The sequence below is a fragment of the Fusarium pseudograminearum genome, chromosome 2 (assembly GCF_000303195.2).
Source record: "Fusarium pseudograminearum CS3096 chromosome 2, whole genome shotgun sequence".
Classification (NCBI taxonomy): domain Eukaryota; kingdom Fungi; phylum Ascomycota; class Sordariomycetes; order Hypocreales; family Nectriaceae; genus Fusarium; species Fusarium pseudograminearum.
The window spans coordinates 6,156,187-6,181,447 of NC_031952.1; the positions used below are offsets into that span (position 1 = coordinate 6,156,187).

General features: G+C 48.1%; 11 protein-coding genes across 11 annotated transcripts, besides 4 other annotated features; 7 read left to right on the forward strand and 4 right to left on the reverse strand.

Annotated features, from left to right (window-relative positions):
* Positions 1-83: a repeat region.
* A 336-nt stretch (positions 84-419) lies between these two features.
* Positions 420-841, reverse strand: FPSE_06665 (uncharacterized protein; the record flags this gene model as incomplete). The annotated part of the gene is made up of 2 exons (XM_009259783.1): positions 420-565; positions 628-841. The coding sequence occupies 2 exons, from the start codon at positions 839-841 to the stop codon at positions 420-422; spliced, it is 360 nt and encodes a 119-aa protein (XP_009258058.1).
* Positions 842-1,360: 519 nt separating this feature from the next.
* FPSE_06664 (uncharacterized protein) lies at positions 1,361-1,775 on the forward strand (the record flags this gene model as incomplete). The annotated part of the gene is made up of 2 exons (XM_009259782.1): positions 1,361-1,562; positions 1,627-1,775. 2 exons carry the CDS (start codon positions 1,361-1,363, stop codon positions 1,773-1,775), a joined length of 351 nt encoding a protein of 116 aa, XP_009258057.1.
* Positions 1,776-1,901: 126 nt separating this feature from the next.
* On the reverse strand, positions 1,902-2,968 carry FPSE_06663 (uncharacterized protein; the record flags this gene model as incomplete). The annotated part of the gene is made up of 6 exons (XM_009259781.1): positions 1,902-1,938; positions 1,990-2,409; positions 2,462-2,599; positions 2,645-2,688; positions 2,730-2,876; positions 2,933-2,968. The coding sequence occupies 6 exons, from the start codon at positions 2,966-2,968 to the stop codon at positions 1,902-1,904; spliced, it is 822 nt and encodes a 273-aa protein (XP_009258056.1).
* Positions 2,969-3,959: 991 nt separating this feature from the next.
* FPSE_06662 (uncharacterized protein) lies at positions 3,960-4,971 on the reverse strand (the record flags this gene model as incomplete). The annotated part of the gene is made up of 2 exons (XM_009259780.1): positions 3,960-4,865; positions 4,918-4,971. The coding sequence occupies 2 exons, from the start codon at positions 4,969-4,971 to the stop codon at positions 3,960-3,962; spliced, it is 960 nt and encodes a 319-aa protein (XP_009258055.1).
* A 1,784-nt stretch (positions 4,972-6,755) lies between these two features.
* Positions 6,756-6,794: a microsatellite.
* Positions 6,795-6,828: 34 nt separating this feature from the next.
* Positions 6,829-6,854: a microsatellite.
* Positions 6,855-7,154: 300 nt separating this feature from the next.
* FPSE_06661 (uncharacterized protein) lies at positions 7,155-8,507 on the forward strand (the record flags this gene model as incomplete). Its single annotated transcript, XM_009259779.1, has 5 exons — positions 7,155-7,295; positions 7,351-7,387; positions 7,463-7,922; positions 7,975-8,105; positions 8,155-8,507. 5 exons carry the CDS (start codon positions 7,155-7,157, stop codon positions 8,505-8,507), a joined length of 1,122 nt encoding a protein of 373 aa, XP_009258054.1.
* Positions 8,508-8,779: 272 nt separating this feature from the next.
* FPSE_06660 (uncharacterized protein) lies at positions 8,780-10,060 on the reverse strand (the record flags this gene model as incomplete). The annotated part of the gene is made up of 1 exon (XM_009259778.1): positions 8,780-10,060. One exon carries the CDS (start codon positions 10,058-10,060, stop codon positions 8,780-8,782), a length of 1,281 nt encoding a protein of 426 aa, XP_009258053.1.
* Positions 10,061-11,629: 1,569 nt separating this feature from the next.
* FPSE_06659 (uncharacterized protein) lies at positions 11,630-14,045 on the forward strand (the record flags this gene model as incomplete). The annotated part of the gene is made up of 4 exons (XM_009259777.1): positions 11,630-12,155; positions 12,202-13,425; positions 13,477-13,743; positions 13,795-14,045. 4 exons carry the CDS (start codon positions 11,630-11,632, stop codon positions 14,043-14,045), a joined length of 2,268 nt encoding a protein of 755 aa, XP_009258052.1.
* Positions 13,908-14,039: a microsatellite.
* Positions 14,046-14,461: 416 nt separating the features above from the next.
* Positions 14,462-15,157, forward strand: FPSE_06658 (uncharacterized protein; the record flags this gene model as incomplete). The annotated part of the gene is made up of 1 exon (XM_009259776.1): positions 14,462-15,157. The coding sequence occupies one exon, from the start codon at positions 14,462-14,464 to the stop codon at positions 15,155-15,157; it is 696 nt and encodes a 231-aa protein (XP_009258051.1).
* Positions 15,158-16,078: 921 nt separating this feature from the next.
* Positions 16,079-18,707, forward strand: FPSE_06657 (uncharacterized protein; the record flags this gene model as incomplete). Its single annotated transcript, XM_009259775.1, has 2 exons — positions 16,079-16,861; positions 16,908-18,707. 2 exons carry the CDS (start codon positions 16,079-16,081, stop codon positions 18,705-18,707), a joined length of 2,583 nt encoding a protein of 860 aa, XP_009258050.1.
* A 982-nt stretch (positions 18,708-19,689) lies between these two features.
* Positions 19,690-20,100, forward strand: FPSE_06656 (uncharacterized protein; the record flags this gene model as incomplete). Its single annotated transcript, XM_009259774.1, has 2 exons — positions 19,690-19,889; positions 19,941-20,100. 2 exons carry the CDS (start codon positions 19,690-19,692, stop codon positions 20,098-20,100), a joined length of 360 nt encoding a protein of 119 aa, XP_009258049.1.
* Positions 20,101-23,424: 3,324 nt separating this feature from the next.
* Positions 23,425-24,960, forward strand: FPSE_06655 (uncharacterized protein; the record flags this gene model as incomplete). Its single annotated transcript, XM_009259773.1, has 1 exon — positions 23,425-24,960. One exon carries the CDS (start codon positions 23,425-23,427, stop codon positions 24,958-24,960), a length of 1,536 nt encoding a protein of 511 aa, XP_009258048.1.
* Positions 24,961-25,261: the final 301 nt, after the last annotated feature.

Below are 25,261 nucleotides of genomic sequence, written 5' to 3' on the forward strand. Positions count from 1 at the left end.
GCTCTCCCATAGTCAAGCCACTAACCGGCGGATTAGTAGTTGGGTCGGTGACGACCAGCGAATCCCCGCTGTTGTATGTTTTTGCATTTTTGGCCTGTGATCTAGAGGGCTAAGTTTCTTCGTAGCTTCTTTTTTCACCAGCATTACCGCGGCAATAGATAGTCTTGTTTGTTTTGATCACTTTGAGTCAGTTCATATTCTCATTCTTCATCACATAACAAATAATGAACAATGGCTTATTGTGAGTGCGTGGCTGAATCGATATGGGTATGGGCCTAGTTCTAGTGGCTCACTGTTTATATCCTACACTACAATCGACAAGGTAAACACAGGATATTGAATCGATGAATAAGCTATGTCAGCGGCTAGCCCGCATGGATGATAGAGACATATTCCCTCCAGTCCTCAATAGTTCTGTTTTAGCCACACACATATTGCTTGATAATATCATGGCTGTTCTGGCACTTGAGTTTCTTGCCAAAGTCCTTGGTCGAACATTTCCCGTATAAAGATCCGTCATTTCTGTAAATAGCCAGGTCATCGGTGCCGCAATAGGCAAAGTGGTCTGCATACCGAGTTAGCTCATTTGGTGGTTAACAAAGTTTGAGGTGGTGATATGATTCTTACAGACTGAGCCCTGATTTTGGAGTTGAAAGTCGAAAGAGCATAAGCTCTTGTCAACGCTGCCCAAGAGGTGACCTAGTCCATCACAGGGGGTTTCGCCTTCCCACCAGGCAACATGGTAATTCTTGCCACCTGATTGTTGTTGTTGGCCGACGCTGATTTGTGCCGTGTAAGCTCCCGAAATCAGGGTTGAGAGTAGGAAGAGGTCTGAACGCATCTTGTCTAGTCCGAAAGGATGCGAGAGAAGCGATGGTTAATGGTTTGCTGGGTTTCTGCTCAATTCTCCCACATTTTCTTGTTCCTCGAGCACTTATATATATATATATATATCTGAGTTCTATTCTAGTAATATGCCACAATCTATCTATCATGAGGACTAATAAGCAAATCCGACATTTGTCACTAGTTAAAAAGCAGACAACTGCATATTCATCGAAAATGCTGACAATGCATTCGGAGGGCTTTGTAATGCTTTTGCTATTGGACCCAGCTAATTTTTCGGGGTTTCCCAGTAAGCAATAGCCTACCATGTCTCTTTCCTGTGGAAAATTCTCGGAAATAATTACTCATGGCGAATGAGATTACCTTTTGGTACTCAAGATAAAGAAGAAGCGATATGTAGTATAAATAATTAATATACTATAGCGTCAGGTTGAAGCTAGGCAGGTTACCACTCAGTATTAATTCATTGACATCTTATTTTCCTCTTCCCCGACTCTTACATATATTGCCAGAAATGCAACTTGCAACAGCTTTACTAGCAGTATTTTGCTCGCAAGCTCATGCAGCCATCAGCTTTGGCCAACAGGAGAAGCTTTACGATCGCGAAAACCACCATGTAGCTTGGTGGGAGGGCCAGTCAGCCTGCAGCCAGAACAGCGCAGTTGAGCTGGGGTATGCCTCTGTCAACCTTTGCTCCATGAAGTTCAAACTACCTGGTGACAATACCGAATGCCAGTCTTCCATTTATACGGCTTGGCACAATTACTAATATTGACTTAGATCACGCTGCATACTGTGGTACAAACGATCTTGCAATCTACCGTGCAGATGGATCTCTATATGGAAAATGTTCAGGTCGCGATTATGGGAAGAAGATTGGTTGCGGCGCTGTAGATCATGATGTCGTTAAGCATTACGTTTGCGGGTGAGAGATACTTGCGTTACTATTTGTGTCTAGATGGCAGGATGTCACAGGATTTCCAAGAAATAAGTGATGAATAACCAAAGATATTGCGAGTGTTATCTGCGTATAATCTGAAAATTGCTATCCCTGCTCACGCTGCCTTGGGCTTCCGTCCGTAGACCGAGATGCTGATAAATGGTTAGATCATCGTAGACAACACCAGAATGCATGCAACTTACATGGGCCAATAAGCATGAATCCTCGTATCGTTGAGCTCTTTTCTCGCTCCCGCAATAAAGACGGCAACTTCCTCCCTCGTCCACCCCAAAGCCCTGGTCAGCGGTGCGATAGCCACACCCTCGAGGAAGTAATTCGCGTTCTCGTTATTCCACATCCCAAGCTCTTTATGCTTGGCGTCTTTTGCCCACTGATTAGTAGGCCATTTGAACTTGTATTCCTTGACATCTTCAAAGCCGACTTTTGTAAGGACGTCTTTGAGGCCGCTTGGTTTGAAGTATGGGCGACCGAGTTTGTCAGATGCTTCTTGGAGAAGTTCGGCCCATCGGTAGAGATTATGACTCTTAGATATAGTGTTGTCGTCAGATGCCACAAAGATATCAATCTCCTGTAGTTCGACGTAACCGCCGGGCTCTAGATTACTACACAGAGTCAGTATCGTTAATATCGTTGATGCTCGTGGCCAGAGCTCACTCATATATCTTGGTAGCATAGTTTTCCCAGTTATCCACGCTGGAATTCATCATTCGACTGTGGACGTAGTCAAAGAGGTTAGAATACTGCCACTCTTCTTCCATATCATCAATAATGAATCGCAAGTTTGGAGGTACACTATAACTGTCAGAGTGTTCATAAAGACGAGCCAACTGCACTTACAAGCTGGGCTGGATAGGGGACAAGTCGACACCAATAACCTGGATCTGTTAGAATGGCAAGCTATAATGGAACGAACTAAACAAACATCAGCACCTGGATGCTCATCGGCAAAGTCCAAGGCCCAAATTCCTGTCCCGGTGCCTACATCGAGGACGTGCTTGACCTTGGCGTCCGGATCGTTCGGTGGGGCAAACCCGAGGTTATCATCAAATGTTCGAAGGAAGAGAGCATGCTGCAAATCTGTTCTCATAAGTCATGAACTCGTCATTAACGGTTAGAGTCTCATACCGAGTCGTTCGTTCTCTTGCTCATCGTTGGGGACATTGTATTCTACGCCATTAGCACTGCCTGATCCAGTTTGTAGCCATTACTAACTGCCATCTTTGTACCCGTGATAAGTTCTTCCGTTTTCCTGTCGATATTGGAGGATGCTGCTGCTTATACTTTGGGTTGATGATTCAACATCCTAATGGAGGAGAGTATAGCTGTTAGATCCATACACTATGGAACAGAAATAGTTCTCAGAGAGAGTTGTACCTCGGTGTATATGGAATCTTGGTCATTGAGGATCTACAGATGCAGCCGGGTTAGATAAAGATCTTACGGTGGATCAGGAATGCCCCACAGTCTCATCAGCTACGAGCGGCTGGGTATTTTGAGTTGACATTGTTATACAGTCGAATTTGGGTTCGATGCAATTGCAGGATCTGAAACAAAACTTAAAGAAAAAGGCAAAAAGGAAATGTCAATTGCCGAGGGCATGGCATGCGTCTTGCCTTTATCATAATGCCGCGCAGCCAGGGTGCCCTGTAACCCTTTCAGACACGTCAACAGGACCTGCTCCGCTCTCAATGATACGTTTATTGGTAGGCGAAGTTCTCTTGAGTCGTATTGTGTGTGTATTGAAGCATGGATAATCGGGTTACATATATGATTTGTCACGAAACCGCTCGGTAGCGACTTTTACCCCGCGGCCGTAGTTACATCAGATCATGAGGAGATGGAGAGAAGAGGTAATTATTAACATTGATAGATCCAGACGATAGGTTACCCGAAACACTATTACTGCATGGGGATCGCAAAACATGTCATTCTTGTGACTGTGGCGATCCAAAACTGCACACCGTTTTGATGATATGAAGCAAAGTTGAAATACCCAACACCCAAGAAAGCACGACGAGAATTTGCCCATGACGGGTATCGACTGTTGAAGTTACTGGCCAGCAGAACCAAACGAAAATCGAAGCGAATCAGCAGATACAAATACAAGCACAACCACCATGCCCAGCTCTTCTCAACACACAAACCTGTTCCTCTAGGCAGCTCCGAGATACCAAACAATAGCTCTACCATCGACATCCCTTGGCAAACCCCCGGGATTCAAGTCCATGTTCAACGCATGATGCTGGCTCATGGGCTTCCCCTGCGCGATTCTCAGCTTCTCAAAATACACATATGCCGCGTAATACACCGAGCTCTTGGCACCACAATTCGATCCCTTGGTTGAACGAAAGTCGGATAGCTGCTTTGACTGGATTCCCTTGCACGTGGGTACTTTGAACTGTGCGTACAGGTCCCGGCAGAACTGCGCTTGAGTGACATTGGTGGTCATCAAGTGAGCATTGATCTTGCGACGGATTTCATCACAGTCGTCGTAGACGGGTACATCGTCTATTTCCTCATCAGGGAGATGGATGTTGCTTATGTCGGGAAGACCTGTTACACTCGTTGATGACGATTTTCCCTTGGAAGTCTTTCCCTCTGCTTCGTTCTTTTTTGCCTCTGCGATGCGGCGTTTCTTGGGATCGGGCATCTTGAGACCCATGACTTCACGCTGCTTGAACCAATCGTATGCATTACGCCAGACACAACTACCAGAACCGCCGTAGGTGCCCTTTTGCTTGAGAAAATTGTTGAGCGAGTTGGAGTTTGTGCCTGTGGCTCTGCAGAATTCTGCCTTGTTCATGACGCCTGAATCGAAAAGCTTGTTCATCTTTGCGCGGATAGAGCCACAGCTGGGAAGTGGATCGTTCTCGAAATCGGCTGTGCAAATAACATCGTCGAGATCTGCCTTGTATGCTGCGATTTCTTCTTCTAGGGATGTTTCCGCCGCCTTGCGCTTCTTTCCCGAGGCAGGAGTGGGTTTTGGGGGAGCATTTTCTTTGATGGAGGGTTGCGCATTTGCTTCAAGCCGGTTGTCACGGATGATGCTCTCTGTAAGCTGTACACGGGGTTAACTGGATATGTGAGGCGACGGTCATTGGACTATGTACCGCTTTGATGGCATTTGTCACCGATGGATGTGTGGGGGTAAGAGGTTCCGCCATTGCTACAGTGGTTATTGATTGAGCAGAATGAGTGAGTATCCGTATATGCAAGTACTTTAACTGGTAGTTGATTGGAGTTGAGAATGTCACGTCGACGCGAAAGCATGCGTCACCATGTCTTCATTTCGCGTTCTGGAATTGTGGAGTTGCTTGGCTATAACGATGCTCCTTGACCAATTATGGTGATGTTTTGTCGAGATGGTATTTACTTGTTTTGCCACTATGTTTGTGGGGAGAGATCAAGTACCTTGTATCAGAGTCCATCAGCTGTCAACCAGCAAACACATTGAACTTGGCGATTGTTCCTGAGAACCAAGAGAAAGAGACTGTAATCTCGATCGACAATAAGGCTGTCGCTTCCACCGAAAACAAGCTCATTTGGGACACACCGAGTGCGATACTGACCTATCAAGATGAATTGATAGGTAGTATCTATACCCTGAGTCAATTGACACTCGAGCCATGGGGTATGCCAAGCTGGGAATGGAGACGTGTCGTCACTGTACTTTTGGGGGCTATCTACTCGGTAGACATCACCAGCAAGACGGAATGTGTTTTCATATGATGTTTATCATCTCTCCAATTGATTGCAAATGAAATGAGTAATTTTAAACAAAGAATGTAACCCTCGATTGCCTTATTGCACAGCCGACAGACAGCCTCAGCCTGCGTGTCAGAAACGAGGTGCACACCACTACAGAATTATCGTACAAGGGCGATCAGTGAGTGATAAGCACAGCAGGCTGCCAAATAACCTCGCCGATCCATCCATGCAGTCTGTCGCCTGTGAACAGACAGCACGTCCTGACTCTATGTCCCTCACAAACAGTGTCCTTTCAACGGCAAACATCGGTGGATTTAGTAGATGGAGTGGATTGAACCAAGTTCACGTGGTGGAATAAAATCTGGGGTAATTACTAGACTAGACCAAAGACAAAAGCCTCCGAAAAGCGTTGAATCCACCACCCGACTCGACTCGACTCTAGGGTCCAGCCAAGACCAGACCAGACAAGCTGCTACTCACAGCAAATGCAATGACGTGGATGACTTGAGAAACACAAAAAACCTTCCAGAGAACAAAAAGAAGGAATTCCTGCATACAGGCTGGAACTGCGACTAGGCTGTAACAAGAAGGTGGCATTAATTGTGAGATTGAAATGAAATGGGAGGGCAGCCGTTGAATAAAGCCTATCGACCGCGTATTTCAGCTTGGACACTGAGATTCTTATCTTTTCAGTCCAATCGAAACAGGTCAAATGATCAGCCCTCCATCAAGTGGACAGAAAGAAAAGCTTGGCCTTGTCGCGTGAGTGTTTCTTTCTTTGCTGGACCGACCCCAACGTAACTAAACTGGGTTGCGCTAAACTTGCCCTGATATGGGTTGGTGCAAAGTTCGAGTCTGGGGAAGACACAGACGGAGAGGGTGTGATGCAGTGGGTGCGCGACTTTGTGAGCGGGGAGAGAAATGAAGGGAAGGGAAGTGATTCCTTTGAACCGGGGGGCAACAGTATTGATTAGGATGTGCGGTGGTGTACTCTAGCAGGGCGTAATATGTGCCTGCCATTGTATGAATGAATGGAGGTGACCTACGGAGGACCAGTCCTTATCGCATGTCTCTTTTCATCTCTGCAGCCCTCTGTGTCTTTAACTTGCTGGCACAATATTGGAGTGACTTGGAACTGGGCTGTGGCTTTTGGGGTTACACCAGGCTGATTGGGCCCTGTCATGTCCTGGTACACATACAGTTGGTCAGGCCAGGACAGGCATGGCCAGGTCTAGGCTTGGCTGGCTTGATTGCCTGCTTGCCTGCTTGCCTACTTGCTGTCAACGTTTGGCCCCAACGGTGGCAATGGCTGACTGCCCTGCCCTGCCCTGTCCAGCCCAGCGTATCTTGGCACCAGCCAGTTGGTACCGTCCACTGATGATTGCCGATATCTCACTCTCTCACTCTCTTTGTTCAGTTTGTCTTATCCTCTTCTGTCCCTCGTCGACATAAAGCTCACTCCACTCGCCCCTCTTTTTTCCACCTTTGGTCTCTTCTCTGCTTCTTTGCTTTGCCGTCTTTGATCAAAGTCTCACTTTATTTCATTCTCTCAATCTCGCCATTCAAATCTTCAAGGCCCGAGGCCCCAGATGCCTCCACGTCGTAGCAGCACCTATTTGTTGACTATCCCACGGTCACCATGAGCCGGATTCCGAATGTCTGGGCCGCCATCATCATTCCCGTCCCCGCGAGTGCCCTCGCTTTGATCTTGCGCATCCAGGCGAGACGCATGACGAGAATGCGCTTTGGCTATGACGATGGTTTGTCCATTGCTGCTTGGGTACGCACAACCACCATTTATCTCATCCCATGTCTCAATTAAATATATGTTATAGTTTGTGGCGCTTGGTTATTCTATTCTTCTCATCGTCTGTAAGCCACCAATCATTCATTCCCTTGTTACTCGTCATTCCGCCCCAAAACTCAATTGACATTTCATTACCCAAGGGACGACAAACTACCACATGGGCCGCAAAATCGGACACCTACCAGACGCCGAGGTCGATCACATCCTCGAAAAGTCGCACGAGATCCTCTTCGTTAGCGAGATCCTCTATTCGTGGTCCATTTTTCTCAGCAAAGTCTCCGTACTCACATTCTACCGCCGCATCTTTCGGTTCTCCTCTATACGCGTGCCAATCATCATCCTCATGGTCTGCGCTGGAATTTGGATCACTATTAGAACATTCATGACCATCTTTCACTGCATGCCTGTTCAAGCCTACTGGGACAAGTCCATCGATGGAAAGTGTCTCACTAATATTGGACAGTACTACCTCGGCACTGACTTGACCCATTGTCTTATGGACTTTATCATTCTTGCGCTGCCGCTCTTTGAGGTCGTGAGGATGAAGTTGATTCTTGGACAAAAGATTGCCGTCATTGCCATCTTCAGTCTAGGTTCCTTGTATGTTTCCCTCTCCAGAGATCATATAAATATGGATACTTACACCGCTTAGAGTTGGAGTCGCCTCGGTCTTTCAAATCGCCGAAGCACAGAAATACACTGCCGCCTCTCGTGAATTTCCCTTTGAGTTCTCGCTTGCCATGGTATGGGCCAACGTGGAATGCCATCTTGCCGTCTTTACCAGTACGTCTTCATCTCGCTTCTCGCAACTGAAAGCTAATGACCGCTCCAGGCTGTCTCGCCCTGCTTCGTCCTATTTTCCGCAAATTTATCCCTGGTCTTTCCTCAGGCAACACAACATATCCCACAAACGGCCTCAGCCATCCTAGCAACACAAACAATACGTACAGAAACAGCATCGCCCTACGGCAATCCCGCAGCCCCAACGACATGGACCACTATGTCATCGAGGGCCAACGTGCGTTTTCCTATCCGGACTATGATGCGATCAGCTTACCAGGTGCAACCAAAGACGGTAATTCCATCTCCAGGCAGGGCTTCATGCGGCAGCGTGAGGAGAGCATGACTGATACTGATGTGTCGCCGGGAGTGTCACCGAGAAGAGGCTCTTTGTCTAGTGTGTGATGATGATCTGTGATGCGTGAAAGGGATGATGTGTTGTGCTTTTCCTAGTGACGCATTTGTGTGTGGAGACGAAACTGCACATGGCAGTGCACTTGTGATGATGTGTCAGTGTCAAGATTCTGATATCTAATTTCATTTCATTCAACACCTGCAACTGTCTAACTATATCCAACTTATCTGCAAATGAGGTGAGTTGCTGTAAAATTCAAAGAAGAGAAAACCTAATATCTAACTACCGTACAGTCCAAGTCAATACTCCGCCGATGCGCCCTTCACTTCCGGTCTTCAAAGAGGGCCGGGTACTCTGGAAGAGTCCATTTGGACTCGGCGGATCCTGCTCCCAAGCCACCATCGATATTGAAGTACGATGCCACTCGCGCCACCGAGTGAAGTATACGGATCCCAAGCGCTGTCTCGGGAAAGAATAATCTCTCAAAAGAATCGTTTTTTCCGCCGTGCTGAGCGGTCGCTTGAGGGCGGAACACTTCCTCGTACCGCTTCACACCCTTGACCACTGCAGTGCTTGGGTCTTCCTTTTGCAGTGTCACGATCTCACCAGCGAGGATATACGAGCCTACCAGACCCCAGCTTGTTCCGAAACCGTTGGCTGTTTGGGCATGCGCTGCGTCACCGAGGGTCACAACTCGTCCCTTGGACCATGATCCTACCGGGAGTCGGACTTCTTGACGTGGTGTCGAGTACAGATCATCTGCTTCCTTGGAGTTCTTCAGTGCCGTCATGAACCGCTTAGACTCCCATGCGCCATCGGCAAACGTGTTTGCCCAGGCTGCTTTGAGCTCTGCCAGATTACCCGACTTGTGCGCTGCTTCGAGGGCCTCACTTTTTCTAGGCGAGTTCATGTAGACACGAGTGAAATCCGCCTGGTCCTTTCTTGTACCGAGGTAGCGCCCTCCAGGGAGATGGCAGAAGGTGAAGCACTTCGAATCATGTGGCTGCGCGAGGGTGCTGAAAAAGCCGAGGTAACCACCAAGGTTATGGCGAGGATCGGGGGCATCAGGACCGAGCATGAGTTGTCGTGTTCTCGATCCAGTTCCGTCTGCTGCGACCACAAGATCATAATCATCTTTTCGGCCGTCGGCAAAGCCTACATGGACTTTTCCCTTTGGGTCATTCTCGTCGTCCTGAGTCAGACTGGTGACAGTTGTACCAAAGCGATGCGTTACGTTCTTTCTCTTCTCAGTAAGGCCCATCAGGATGCGCACCATATCACCACGCATGATCTCGTATTCCGAGGTGAAGCTCTGCTTTTGAGTGCCGCTTTTCACCGCTTTAAACAACGCCTTTGTTTGACCGTTGGTGTCGATTAACTGGGTTCCAGGTTCGTGAACTGCTTTGGCACGGACGGCCGCTTCGATACCCATCTTCTTCATGACGGGGATGCCCTGAGCGCGGAGATCGAGCTGTTGACCTCCCAGTCTGATTTGATTTGCTCGCTCAATGAGGGTGACTTCTGCGCCTGTCTTGGCGATCCAAGATGCAAAGGCTGGGCCAGCGACGCCGCTGCCAACGATGAGGACTTTGAGTGGTTCCATTTTGTAAAGAGTAGATGGTGTGATGTGTTGTAGAGATATGAGAGCAGCTGAAGATACATGTATGTACATGCTGGTTATATACTGGCTCGATATACTGAATGGCCGAGTTCCTAATGCGAATCGACCGAATTCCGTGGCCGAGATGAATTCACCGGACAGAATTTCCCGCCGACTGTGACGCGTTCTTACACCGTCGGAGATATATGGTTGCACTGGAGTATAAACTGTGGATTATCTGATCGATCTGTTCTATTTTATATCCATCTGTTGTTATCAATCTATTTTAATATCTGCCCACCGCTATAGATTTTGACAAGTCCACCTTGTATATCGGATCGGATCTCGCCGTGATAGTCCAAGCATGTTGGACGTGGAGATCTACCAATGTTTAGCGAACTTGTAGTCACGTTACAGTGCAAGATTAGTTATTGTCCAACTGAACCTTGTGTCGTTGGCCTTTGTTGTTGTATTAAAGGGGTTATATTGTTGAGGTTGCTGCTCTCTTTAGAGATGAAAAGCATCGCTACATTATACAGTATTAGATTAGAACAGCGATCAGCAACGGTGTCTCTTTGTAAAAACCATGTTGGCGTTGCATGCCTCCCTTGGTGGGTAGCCGAAACGTTGGTACTTTGGGTCTAGGGGTTCAAAAATAAGTAATCCAAGTAGCCTAGTCCAAGTAGCGTAAGCTGACCTACTAATTTTGTCTCTTGTGGTTTCAGCAACGTCTGTCCCTGTTACCCTGGAGGTCCTGTCATATACCTGGTCCTTGAACCCACTGATCTACAGTAATTTAACCGTTTTGCTGACGTGTCTAAATCGGCCATAACTGGAAATCCCCGACATCAATTGTGAATTCGACGAAGGGTGGAGTTTCCCACAGTCATGTCAAGTGTTCCAGAAGAACCAGAGTTTTCCCTGATGTGCTGATCCCCCAGCTTGTTTTCTTACATCAACTCGCCCGACTTGGGTGCCGTGCCGTGGCCGTTAGACCAAGATAATCCTTGCATGCACGCGGACTGTGGCTTGGATTAGCGGGTTATCATCAGGCTTTCACTGCAGCTCTGATTTGCATTGGTATAGTGGTCGGGCGGTGGTAAGGTGGCTGTGACAATTAAACTGCCCTGTTGCCATCAGCCTAAAGTGATCGACAGGGTTTTGGCTATAATCCTAACAGATAAGCTCATGAAAGCCCGTGATAAGCCCTTGATCTGTTAGTACACCATCATGCTGTCTGATCTGACACTTACGGATCTTCGGCACGCCATGTGATCACTCTTGTGGCCATCCAAGATGCAGCCTGCGACCAACCAACAAATGCACTGCCTCATTGTAGCACACACTATTGACAATTGATGCGAAAATGAGGCAACATTCACGGCACAGTTCCGGGATATAAACCTACCAAATGCCAACACTTTGAATGTTAAGTTGATGGGGTATTGCGATTTCTAAAGTCTAATACTCATTTTTTGATCTTTTAAACCTCACTTTTAAATGTTAATAATACAAGAATCCAGATTTTCTAAAACCTGACACTCTTACAATTCAATCATCATCACTCTCGAGATGGATGCTCCCCCACCATACCAGGCACAGCCTGACAGCAAAGCACCAGCCCTCGCAGACCAAGACCTTGGCATCGAAGCCCCCTTCGCAGACCTCAAAATCGACCCAACTCCTCATGATCCTGAGCCCAATGTCTGCCTCGCTCACCTCAGACTTCTCTTCGCCTTTGAAGCTCTCAAAGAAGACATCGGCTACCAGGATGGTTTGTTTGGTATATGGGACTCTCGCGCCGATGGAAACATCAGAGTCAGAGAGAACGGTGATGTAGAAGAGCTTCCTGCTTCAGAGAAATTCACTCCGGATCTCGAAGACAAGAAGAAGGCTCTAAGCAAACTACGAGAAAAGCGATGGAGTCTTTTCGTTGCGAGAGCGGTTGATCGCTATCAAGATTGGTGGAGTTCCAACTTTAGAACTCTGTCATCGTTGACTGAGGATAAGATGAAGGACAAGGATTCCCTCTCTTTTGGAAAGTTTGTTTCGGGGGAGAGCACATATTGGTGGGATCAGGAGGCTCTTCCGCCTCTTGGTACGTTGAGCATATCCTTACTGCAGATGTAGCTAACAGCTCTTAGATGTCTTGATGGTGTATCACTCCCATCTTTTAAACCCTCATAACTTCCTTGAAGACTGTCTACGAAGAGGTCTTCGCCAATTCTGGCAATCGGGTATGCCATGGGGCCGTGTCAACGCTGCTATAGACGGTTCGTTCAACTACAACGTCTCGGATGAGAACAAAGCCAAGTGGTTAGCTCAAACCGACTGCGGATGGGAAAACATCCATGACTCAAACTTCAAACGCATCAGCTGCCCTAATAAGAATTGTCGTACAAAGCTCAAAATTCCTTGGACGACATGTGCTCTTGAAGAAACACCCAAGACCTCAGAGAGACCAGGTCTTACTGGCACAGGCTATGGCGACACCAAGTTCGAAACCCGATGCCCAAAGTGCAACATCAAAATCACCAAAGAAACACTGAGCGTGGCCAGATTCTGTAAAGACGCTGATGATCTCGTCTTCTTGAGCGAACCCATGCCAGGAACGCTTCTCTGGCCGACAAGCGGCACACCAGTAGTGATGATGGACCGCACAGGCAACAAATTTGATCAGCGCATGTTTCCCAACCGCATGATCCAACACGTCCTACGTACTCAGATCCAGGGTCTTTTGGACAATCCCGATCCCGAGAACCCGCCCACGATGGAAACTGTGCGCAAGCTGATCGAGACTGAAGCTCTCATGAAACCCAGCGCACTTGAGACCATCTATGGTAAGCCAACCAAGTTAGTCCCTCGCTTCTCAAAAGTTGCGACTCGGAAGATGATGTCAAGATACTGGGAGAACTTCAGCCCCTTCGCCCTCGATCTCACAGGCGCTGTCATGCGACAGGGCATCTTTTCTGAAAAGATGTGCAAGCTCGACTGGTTGCACTCACCCACTGCACGCGAAACTATGGACCGTTGCTGTGTCAAGTATAAGCGTTTTGTCAAGATCATCTCCAAGAACCCTCGACGCGTCGTCGTGCCCACGCTGGATGTTGATTTGGCGTGGCACACTCACCAGCTCAGCCCTTTGGCATACTATCACTACACCACACGCAAGACGTTCAGGTTTATTAGACACGACGACAAGATTGAAGATGACAAGCTGAATGAAGGGTTCGAATGGACGAGTAAGATGTATCAAGACACATATGATGAGGTTTACTCAGAATGTACTTGTTGGTATTGCGAGGCCACGCGAGCAGCGCATGTTTCTGCCGCAGGGCGATTTTTGAAGCTGTCTCATAATGAGAAGAGTAAGTCGTGCTTTACTCACCCTATGAGGTCTATGGCTAATGTTTGTACAGTTGCAGATAAATTCTACGAGTCGGGAAAAGCAGATATGTGTCCGCCTGATAACTCAGCACACATCTCTTCTCACAACGCTGTGCGAACCAACGACGAAGCTCTTATTGCAACGAACCAGATCGAAAAGGTCCAGAACAGAATGCGAGCAGTGCATAAGAAGCGTTTGGAAGAAAACTACCAAAAGGCCTGCAAACGTGCTGAGAAGAAGGGTCGTAAACTCCCACCAAAGGATCAGTATTATGATCATTGGGGGTATCCCTACATGAGTGAGTACTCCCTGAATTTTAAGTTGAACGATGACTGACAAGTGTACCTAGTGTACGGACCGTTTATGGCACCTACGATAGTGTTTGTTCCTGTCTATGCTTATGGGACTGCACCAACTTGTGCGGGTGGAACCTGTGGAGGGAACGTTGCTGCGGGAGCATGCGGTGGTGATGATGGTGGTGGTGATGGTGGCGATGGCGGCGGTTGCGGAGCGGGAGGCTGTGGAGGTGGAGGTTGCGGAGGAGGAGGAGGATGCGGCGGTGGAGGAGGTGGTGGATGTGGAGGTGGTGGTGGTTCCTGAGAGGAGAAGATACATGAGAGAGGTATGAGGTCTCTTTTGTAGAGGTTTCCCATGACGTCTGATAATAGTTCCTATGTTGAGTCATGTTGTTGCACTGTCAGTTGCACGAGTGTTAGTACCAGGAAGCTGAAGTTCCCGGGAGATTGAATTTGCCAACTATTATAAATTTACTGTTTCCTCACAATAGAACTTCAGACTAATACAGATCTCATCTCTATGTGATGCGAGTAGCGTTTTATGATCGTAGGCTAAGAGGGACGGGTTGATGTCTGCTTACACACCAAGTATCATAAGCGGGGTTTGAGTGGCTAGCAGAATTTTACAACAACTACATCCTTGCCCTCATAGCCTTTTACATCCAAGAAAGGGATATTCACATACCTGAAGAGCTATTGCAAATACCGAAAAACGATAAAATGCCTGCCCAGTTTGTCATCTTCGACTTTGACGGGACTCTATTTGACACCCATCAAGCCATCTTCCACAGCATCAAGCTCACATTCGATACCCTCCTACCCGAATCTACACCCCCGGAATCCGAAATCCAGAAGCTTATTGGCGGTGGAAAGGGTCTTCTAGACGTTCTCACAACATTGCACCCCTCTTTTGATACATTGAACGAGGATGAATGGGTGTCTACATACCGCCGCATTTACAACGACGATGGCCAGAGACTCACATCTCCATTCGTCGGCGCAAAAGAACTATTGAACAGCCTCAATGACCAGGGCATTCCCATTGCTATCGTTAGCAACAAAGGCGTAACAGCAATCGAAGCGACTCTCAAAAGTAACTCTTTAGAAAACATCATCCCAAGAGACTTGATCATCGGAGACAACACGCCTGGAGCGACCAGAAAGCCCGATCCCGGGAGCTTCGTCAACGTTCTCAAGCCAGCCCTATCAGCACGTGGTTTTCCCACAGATCTAGATATTTCCAAAGTATTAGTTGTGGGAGACACCGAGGCTGATTTGAAGTTCGCCTCCAATATTGGCGCAAAGTCTGTTTGGTGCAGATTCGGATATGGAGATAAGGAAAAGTGTGAAGAACTGGGGCCAGACTTTAAGGTTGATGCGCTGGCAGAAGTAGAAGGAATCGTGAAGACTTTGTAACTTTAGGTTTCAGTATTTTTCATGGCCATGTGAGCAAATTGATCTTGTTATCTTACTCCAGATGGATTAGGTTGCACGGATGGAAAATAAAATATGAACACTTCCATGCCAACAGGGCATATGATGTACTCCAGAAGATAAGAGAAAAGTTAGCAAAGCCCAACAACTTCTTAAGGTCCACAATTGGTGGACCTGTTTTGAGTTCCATCCCTTACGTTCACTCAGTTTATGTGTTGTGTGGAAATATTACGATCTAGACAACTATCTTGGAATCCCATATTAACGTAAGGCTTCTACGTGTAGCTCTTCACCTCAACTTACTAGCCTAGATATGATTGGTAAATGTAATGATTGAGCTTAAGATGTACTGTCTAAGGTCATGGCAATATATTATTGAAACCCAGAACTCATACTGGACAGTTTCAGAACATAGTAAGGCAGATTAATGGCTATACTCACTCCAACTACTACAAGTATGCAGTGTTTCCGACTACCACTTCCCCAAATAGAGAATAAGACGAATCAGTGTAAGATAACTAGGGTATAGTTGTGCTACTAACTCTCACAGACACTTGCTTATATCTCACCCATGCGATCTCTGGGGCAGCCTCTACCCCCACCAAGCAACCCCAAACACTACTGACATTCAGCAGACGCCATGTTCTGTCTAAGTTATAGCTATGAAAGCTTTGGTCCGTACACGTCAGAGATACCCAACGGGCCAACCAAACTCTTTGACAAGTTGAGTTTCTGAGTACCGATTTTTCTCCTATTTGTACCATCGTCTGCCCTTGCTTGCAAACCTCCTCTTCTTTTCATCTTTAACCTATCACATCACTCCTTTGCCTTCTCTCTTCCTCTCCTACAACGACTTTTACCCACAACGACTTTCACCCACCCTCACTCAAGACATCCTCAAACATGAGGATATTCAACATCATCATCGCCCTCGCCCTTTCATGGGTAGTAGCCGCCAGTGCTCCTACCTATGACGGCTTCGACATCGTCTGGCAGGACACCTTTGAGGGTCCTGCCGGCTCTCTCCCTGACAGATCCAAATGGATCATGCAGGACTGGTACAAGGATCTCAACGGTGACTGGCAAACGTACACAACCAGTCCTGCAAACCAGCAGCTCACCGGTGACGGCTCTCTCCTGATCATCCCATTGAGAGATTCGTCTGCTACCAAGGGTTGGACATCCGGTCGTCTCGAAAGTGCATACACTTTCACCCCTGCCCCAGGAGCCCGCACCATCGCCGAAGCATCTATTCGGCTGGGTAGTGCTCCTCCATCTGGTAAGCAAGGTATCTGGCCCGCCTTCTGGCTTCTCGGTGATAGTCACCGAAAGGGAACTCTCATCTGGCCCACCTGTGGCGAGATCGATATCATGGAAAACGTCAACGGTGAAACCAAGACCCAAGGCGTTATCCATTGTGACAAGAACCCCGGTGGCATCTGTAACGAGAAGAATGGTATCGCTGGTGCGACCGGGCTTGCCGATTCTGGTCAAGATTTCCACACCTACACCGCGGTTATCGATCGAACACCTGGAAACTGGATGGATGAGAGTGTCTCCTTCTATCTGGACGGTGTTCAGTACCATCAGGTCACCGGTGACAGGATCGGAAATGAGGAAGTTTGGGGCAAGATTGCCCACAACTTGATCCATTTCATCTTGAACGTTGCTGTTGGCGGAGAATGGGTAAGAATATCACTCTATATAAAGGAATATCACTAACTTCTTATAGCCTGGCGACCCCGATGAGTCAACCATGGACGGATTGGCCAATGCGATCGAGGTCGAATACGTTGCTCACTACCAGTCGACTGGCTCCGGAGGTTCTCCCGCATACCAGGGTGGTGAGAGTGGTTACAAGAACGATGGGTATGGCGATGTCGTTGAGCCTGTCTACCCCAAGCCGAGGCCTCAATACCCCCAGCCACAACCTCAATACCCTCCGTCGCGACCGCACTCAACCTTTCCTGAGTACCCCATGCCCACCACCTCCAACGACGGCGAAGGTTTTTCCATTTTGGAAGTTGCTGACCATCCTGGTCTCTATCATATTCCTGGTGTTCCTGGATTTCGCGAAGTCAAGGGTCATCCGGGCCTGTATGAAACGCCTGACAACAAGCGTTATCAGGTTCCTGAACTTCCTGGCCTTCGTGAGGTTCCTGGCCGCCCTGGTTTCTATCAGGTTTATGGTGCTCAAGACAGTTCTTTGGACTATCCTCCCCGTCACAAGACACCTACGCACCACAACTTCCCAATTCCTGAGGAGCCTCCTCGACATGACCAATCGCAATACAACTCTTTCCCTTCGCCCAAGTCCGATAGCTACTATCGTCCCCCACCTTCGTCTGGTGATCGCTATTACGGTGGCTCAGGTCAGAGAGAATCAACTATTGTTGGGTATCCCGGTGGCTCTACTCACGCAGATCATACTGGATCCAGACCAGCACCAGTTCCTGGCCGCATGACCGATGCTGACAGGATGAACCAGCTACCGCCGATGAATCCTACTCGTGGTAGATATGGATCGCATGCCGAGCACTTCCAAGAAACCTCTCATCAAGCCCCCTGGCCTCCCCACAGGTTCCAAGATGGTTACTCACAGGCTCCCAAGTCTTTCCCTCAGTATCCCCACGGCGCCTTTCAAGAGTCTCATGATTCATCTATCGTTTATTGTTCAGCCCCTAGTGCCGGAGACCCCAACCATGGAACATATGGTCGCCCAGGTGGATGGGGTCCTGGAACTGGAAAGCCTTGCCCTGACGGCGCTACATCTAGGATGAAGGCTCGCCAGATTTCGCCTCCTAATGACGACGAGGAGGTAGAATCCAAGATTAATTCCACGTCTTCGAAACCGGATATGCCATATCGCTTCAAGACTCCTGGCTACCCACCTGCTCCCGCACCAGATGCCATTGCACCGCCTACAGTTGCCCCTGGCGAGTACGGTGGTGTTCAGGCTGCAGATAAAGCTAAGTATCTTGATCCGGGGATGCCAAATCGCTTCAAAACTCCGAGCTATCCACCCGCTCCTGCATCAGATGTCATTGCACCACCTACAGTCACGCCTGGTGAATTTGGTGGTGTTCAAGCTGAAGACAAGGGCAAGTATCTTGATAGACGTACAGATGCCCTGGGCATGCCTGACCGTTTCAAGACTCCTGGATACCCGCCTGCCCCTGAAGAAAATGCGGTTGCACCACCCACTGTTACTCCTGGTGAGTATGGTGGCGTCCAGGCCAAAGATAAGGCCAAGTATATTGATGCTTATGCAGATGCTCCGAAAATGCCTTATCGCTTTAAGACTCCTGGATACCCGCCTGCTCCTGAGGCAGATGCTGTCGCGCCGCCTACTGTAACTCCCGGTGAGTATGGTGGCGTCCAGGCTAAAGATAAGGCCAAGTATCTTGATCCAAGAGGGGTTGATGAGCCTGCTCCTGTCGCTAGCCAAGGTACGCCTCGTTATGGCATTTCTAGAGATGCTTCAATGCTTGCGTTTGTCTCTGCGGTTGTTGCCCTTCTCATCTTGTTCTAGATTCGCCTAGGCTTTGGATGGTTGTACCCAAATCGGCTCTGGACTTTCGAGTGGTGGAAGAATAGCATGGGGCCTTTTTCTTTCTTGGGCTTTCTTTTCTGCAATTTTATACCCTTTCCTTTTTGTATTCGTTGTGCGCCAGGGCACATCTTTTTATTTGGCGGTCGTTTGTCATTTCTGCAACTTCGCTCTGGCAAGGTTATAGCCTCATAGAATTGGTAGTTTGGCATTGATAGTGTTGATCAGATAGTAATTGAACCAAGTTGTTCAAAATAAGCCAGGCCATTCGTGTTTTCACATGTGCGTAACTTCTCGTGCGTGCCAAGATATCTTGGCAGCGGATATGTTGTTTTACGCGCAAGCCTTTCTCTTTGGCCCAATTATACGTCAGTGCCGAGCTTGCCAACTGCCAATGACTTAGAAATGCTCACCATCACGCCAGTGATCCTGAATATGCAAGAAACGTGGTCCAGTATAATCTCAATAATGATTGTTTTCTGGGTTGCCCAGCCCTATTATGGAGAGAGACTTGCATATCGTGGAGCACATAGAGATGCCGTTTGCCGCTTCCGTTCTTGGCTTGTTAGTTCCTCATGATTCCTTGGACTGACATTAACAAATGTTTGTGACAAAACTCCAGGATATGCACTCCAGTATTACCTACATGCAGCTTGAAACCGGTTAGTTACTGCTATGTGCCCCCTCTGTGAGGCCTCTTACTGAATCACTGTTGCTTCACTTCCCCATGAGAGCCTTGGCACATATGCAGTGTCTTGGGGAACAAAACACAGCCTCAATGATTAACGGTAGAAGGCAAAATGAGGGGTTATAGGTGACCAGATTAACAACATATAAAGACTCGGACTCTCATCTCACTTGTTGTGTCGTCAACAACCCATCAACAATCCACCAACTCACCACAACCAGTCCCAAAAACAAGCACATCTCCCTCTTCAAACTACGCACAAAAACATCACTCAAAATGGGTCAACTCGACAACGACAACTGGCTCTACCCAGGAGACGGTCTCACCAGTGAGAACGGCAGCGCCGAGTTCAAAATTGAGGGCGACGGCAGGATGTCTATCTACTGGGATGGCGAAGTTATCTGGCAAAACACAGATGAAGGACGTGAAGACATCAAGGGCATTCATCTGCAAGATGATGGTAACTTGGTGCTGTAGTAAGTACTCTAAAAGATATAAGAGCTTTACAAGACTAACACATATCACAGCACCCACGACGATGAAGCCGTCTGGGCTTCCAACACCGAGGATCATGGCGACGAGGTGTACCTGCGTGTACAGGATGATGGAAACATTGTCTTGTACAAGGGAGAGGATGATGACGCTGAGGCTGTTTGGGCTAGCAACACTGTCCATGAAGAGGATTAAGAATAGAGAGCACTCATGCAGCTGACCGGCTTAACTGAAGCACTCCAATAAATAAGTACAAGTTAAAATCTCATGCTTTTATGACATACTTGCTTTAGTGCCTCTCTGGATGTATGGAAATGTCATGGCGCAGTGATTGATGTGTGTTGAGAACGGAGGGCCTCGTGGTGTTAGGTGTTTGTATCTTAATTTCGACATCCTCGTCAACATAAAGAGCCACGCCCGGTTAGCTCAATCGGTAGAGCGTGAGACTCTTACGAGTACGCGATCTCAAGGTTGCGGGTTCGACCCCCGCATCGGGCTGTTCCTATAAAGTACGATTGCAAACAAGCGAGGCACTTCTTTTTTTGCATTTTTGAGCCCTGTCTCTCAATGTGATAACAAGGGAGACAGACAACAAGGTTACATCGTAGCAATGACTTGAGAATAGAGTTGTCATGACGCGGCATAACTTTATTTTATTTCCTTGTATTAAGCCCTGCTTTTTAGAGTTTTGTTTCATCAGTGGTGCGTGTTGGTGCCAAGGGAGACTGTGTTCCCAGGGTGCACAAGAGAGACTTGAAGCGCATTGAACGCTTCAATATGTCGCTGAAGGACTCTCTGTGTGTAGTGTCTGAGTTCTCTAGATAGTAATAGACTGTAGTCCTGTACATGTAATTGTTGCCAATGCTTCTGTGGTCCATGCGTTCCACGTTATCATTCAACAGAAGTCACTGGGTTCCGTTGCGTGGTAACATTATCCATTGTAGAACAAGTCAATAGACTACTCTAGAAATGTTCAATGACTTCATGAACATTAGGATACAAATGTCAGTACTGAATACGAGCCTCAGCTAGCGTAAACAAGATGCTGAATCTCAACTTCAAGGGCGTTACCCTAGACTGAGATATAGATTCAAGCCCGACTTGTTTATACTTCAACATGCAGCCAGGGCACTTGAATGGCTAGTATAAACGAAAAGGATAAGCAGTAGTCATGTAGTGGCACAGTTGTTATTTTAATCTTACGCAGCTGTGAAGTTGTGGACGATTGCAAACACTGCTGTGTCACGACTCCAACACGACAGACTTGATGATCCCAGACTGTAGCAGCTCTCTCAACCAATCATAAGTCGTTGTGGGCGAATGGTTTAGTGGTATAATACTCCCTTAGCATGGGAGTGGTCCAGGGTTCGATTCCCTGTTCGTCCAACATTGGTGGTTTAATTCCACTGTTATACGCATCTTTTTGTCTGCTGTCACAGCCCCTTTGCCTTTTGTTTCGGCGCTGCGGTACCGCAATTCTTTTTTCCTTTCAGTTCATTTTACTCGTTGCCCTCGGCATTAAAACCTTCTCTTGGCGATATCCATTTTTGCCATCACACAAGTCCAAGCGTTTAATGGACATCTCACGTTCCATTCCGTGACCAACGGAAACACTGGATGAACTAACCTATGCCCCGTTTGTAAAGGATCCCGGCATCACGATTCTCGTATTTCGTGTTTGCTAATGATTATCTCTTCTAAATAAAAGCTTCAACTTACTTTTAACCGAGCTGAAGACCCCTAAATGTCGAATTCCACCTGAACAGACCAGTCTGGACCTTTGAAATGGGGTTCATGATGGTAAAAAATTCCACCTTCTGGTAATGGCCTGTGGAGAGGGACAGTTAGATGGTGGATATAATGTGGAAAAGAGGAAATGTGGCACGCGCTGCATTGCTTGATCGAGGTTAGCGGTGAGATGTGCGATGAATCGAAGAGCCAGCGATTATGGTCCGTGAGACGGAGATGGAGCAGGTGGAAGCTATCGCCAATACCGTCATCCTGGCCCTTGTTGGTAGATGTTTCGCACCAACAGCAAAAAACAACTATTTTTGAGCGACAAATGGACCAGTGAAACAACTCTCGTTTGTGTGTCTGACAGTTTGTTGCAAACACACTGACAAATGGAAACAGCGAATCTCGTCAAACGTCTCAGACCCTATCGTGTACGCCAGAAGAATAGGCGCATTGCATGCATCTTTCGTCAAGCCAATCAAGTGGCGTCAATCCTGATGACTCTCCTCTGGCGGGTTTCAGGAATCAAGTCGAGATCGTCGCACCAGCCATCTTGTGCGACGACCTTCTCCCTTCTCCTCAAAGCCCGCCGTTGGGTTGGGAAAAAAAGGGGAGGAAGAACAAGGGCCCGTGCCATGTCAACACGAGAAACAAGATCATGATCACCACGGCAAACCGGCAGTTGGTTAAATAAGACGAGATGCTGCTAATAAAGGTACTGTGCCATCAAAGAGGGGATTCTCCTCTGCAAAAGGCGACAGAAGTGACAGAGGTGACAGAAGTGACATGCGAAATCGGATCTACGTGCCGATTTGCCTGTTTCAGTCATATTGCTTGCGCGGCTTGTTAAATCTTGAATGGCAGGCCTAGTCTAGTATCCAAGGTTTTGGGGAATAAATGGAATCACCATGTAGGTATCTACGTAGCTGGGGATGGCGGGCAGAGATGGCTGGTTACCATCAATTGCTTTCAGACCTTTCAGAAGGCTTGACTCTGCTTTGAGATCTGTGGCGTGTTTTTAATGTCACCTCCACTGTTTGTGGAAAACTCCGATGGCCTGGCAGAGCAGCAGCCACGTTACATGGGCGCAACACAGGACACAGTCCCTCTATGCGGTGTTCTATTTCAGGGCTCGGCGACCCCTAACGCATCATAATGCCCGCGCTAACCATAGAGTGCCGGTAAACAAGCCTCAGCGCCTAGTTGCCCGCTCTGCACTGCACTGGCAGCTCTGTACGCAGCGTTCAGTCGTCATTCAAGTCTGCTTCATTCAAGTCTCCTTGAGCGATCAGCGCAAGGATTGCCGTACAGCCATGAAGAGGTAGCAGTAATTTGACATAAACATGTTTCAAACCAAATTCAGTCAACGCCTGTATACGTAGCGATTGTGATTGTACTAAGTTTACGGTTTCAAGGTTCCGGTACGCCCAGTCAAACGTCTTCAAGACCACTTAGTAGCTCCACAGCGTACCCGACTGGGCAATGTACTATGTACAGCACCTACGGCTAGATCGGATGGCACATATTTGAAAGGCAAGGACCTGCACACTTGGCGAAAGCTTGTCTACGCGGCGGCGCCTATGACGAGAATCATATGTATTATTGTGGATTCGCTTTTTAGATTTGTTCTGCCCTGTTCTGTTCTGCTGTCAGTGTCAGTGTCAGGTTGACCCAGACCCAGTCTCGTATAAGTCGACACGGAGCCGCTCTTTCCTGACACCTCCTGGCATATGGACTTTTTGGACCTCTTGCACTCGCTCTTCTTCCTCAGAGACTCATGACACAATGCGTTCTCACAATGCCTTGTTGCGCGGTGCGCTCACGCTTGTAGCTATAGCGTCCTGTCTCGTTATCCTCCTGGCAGTTTTCCACATCAAATTGGCAGACGGTCTGTCCATTGTACCGGTCCAAGAACGACCATTCTTCTACGAGCAAAAACCACACCACCAATCGCCGACAAAGGACGACAAGCAACCCTCCCCCGACGAAGACGATGCCGAAGCATACCTCGAGCAGGGTGAACAACACCAAGAACACGATTATCGCCTTCTTACAAGCTTGAGGAATAACATGGGCTTTTACAACAAGATCGATGCGAAGTTGACAGGGCACCAGCTCATGAACCCGACGCTTCTTGAACTCCCTCGCAATGGCAACAACACCCACGACTTTCTCATCATTGCGCGCGCACCCCACGTATTTAAAAAGATTAATGACAAGCGATACAAACTTGCTCGTCAGGTTGCGACATTTGCGAACCTTACATATAACAACCTAGGCCGTCCGGTGCTCAAGACAGGCAAGTGGTCAAGACTCTTGGTCAATGACTTTGGCGGCCCGGAACATCACTGCCAGAAACAACCCGACATGGATCGTTACATTGGTCCCGAAGATATGAAGCTATTCTGGACTCGGGCTGGTGAACCGCTTCTCATCTTTACACACCAAGTCAATGATGAAGTCCTGTGCCAGGGTCAGTTCATCGTCGATGTTCGCGCTACCATGCCCGAGCTCGAACAAGCTCTTGGACCCGAGACGACAGCCCTTCTACCGCCCGTCCGTTTCAGCGAACCAACTCTCCTTCGTCGCGAAGCCCCAGAAGGACAAGAAACACACCCTCGGTTCCAGCGCGAAAAGAACTGGGCGCCCGCTCAATCACCCTTCAGCAGCGACGATGAGCTTCTCCTCATGGTGGAACCAGCCCAGCTTTACCGCTGGACATCAAAAGAAGATCCGGTCCAGCCCATCGTCAGCGACAAAGACCAGATCTCAGTTGTCCAAGAGCCTTACCCACCAAACGCTGCGCCCGGAGCTACATGGCACGCCCGTCTTAGACAGACGTGTATGCACGATGTGATGCTGGATGACCAGCACGTCCACCAGAGCTCTCCAATGCTGAGCATCACCCTCTGCAACAGAGGAACATGCGAGCCCAGCGAGCAGAACACTGTGATGGTGGGCATCGTGCAGCGACGCCAGGACCCGCCCATGTCGCCGTTTACGTGGTACGACCGACGGGTAGCGGTATACGAGTCTGCGCCGCCGTATCGAATGATCAGCGTGAGCAAGAAGCTGACATACCACGGAGAGTCAGATGGACGCTACGTCTGGACTGGGTCGATGGTCTACTATACGAACCAAACACGATTCCCACCATCAAACCATGGCTTTTTGGATGATGAGGTGTGGTTGAGCTTTGGCATCAAGGATGCAGCTGCTGGGTGGTTGGATGTGCGAGCCAGAGATTTGGTGGCTGATCATTACCTGTGTCAGGGTGCTTCAGAGGGTTACAGGCGTTATAGACAGGGCATTTCGGCATAAGCGAACCATAATGACGGGCAAAGCATTTGCATTTTGACGGCGTTAAGGTTGGGATAGAACAGCATCAGCTGCAGCATTAGCATTAGCATCAGCATTTCTACTTTGTATTCTTCACGATACATATTCTTCAATATGAGATAATTGAACGACTTCAATTGCAATTGTCTCGCCACTGTCATTAATTGATTGAGTGACGCTACCGGTTTACCGTGATTGTCAGGTTGCTACCGGAAAGGGTTAGGTTACTTATGGCCGATCGATACGAGCGGCAGTCATTCGTAGGTACATACGACAAACAGCC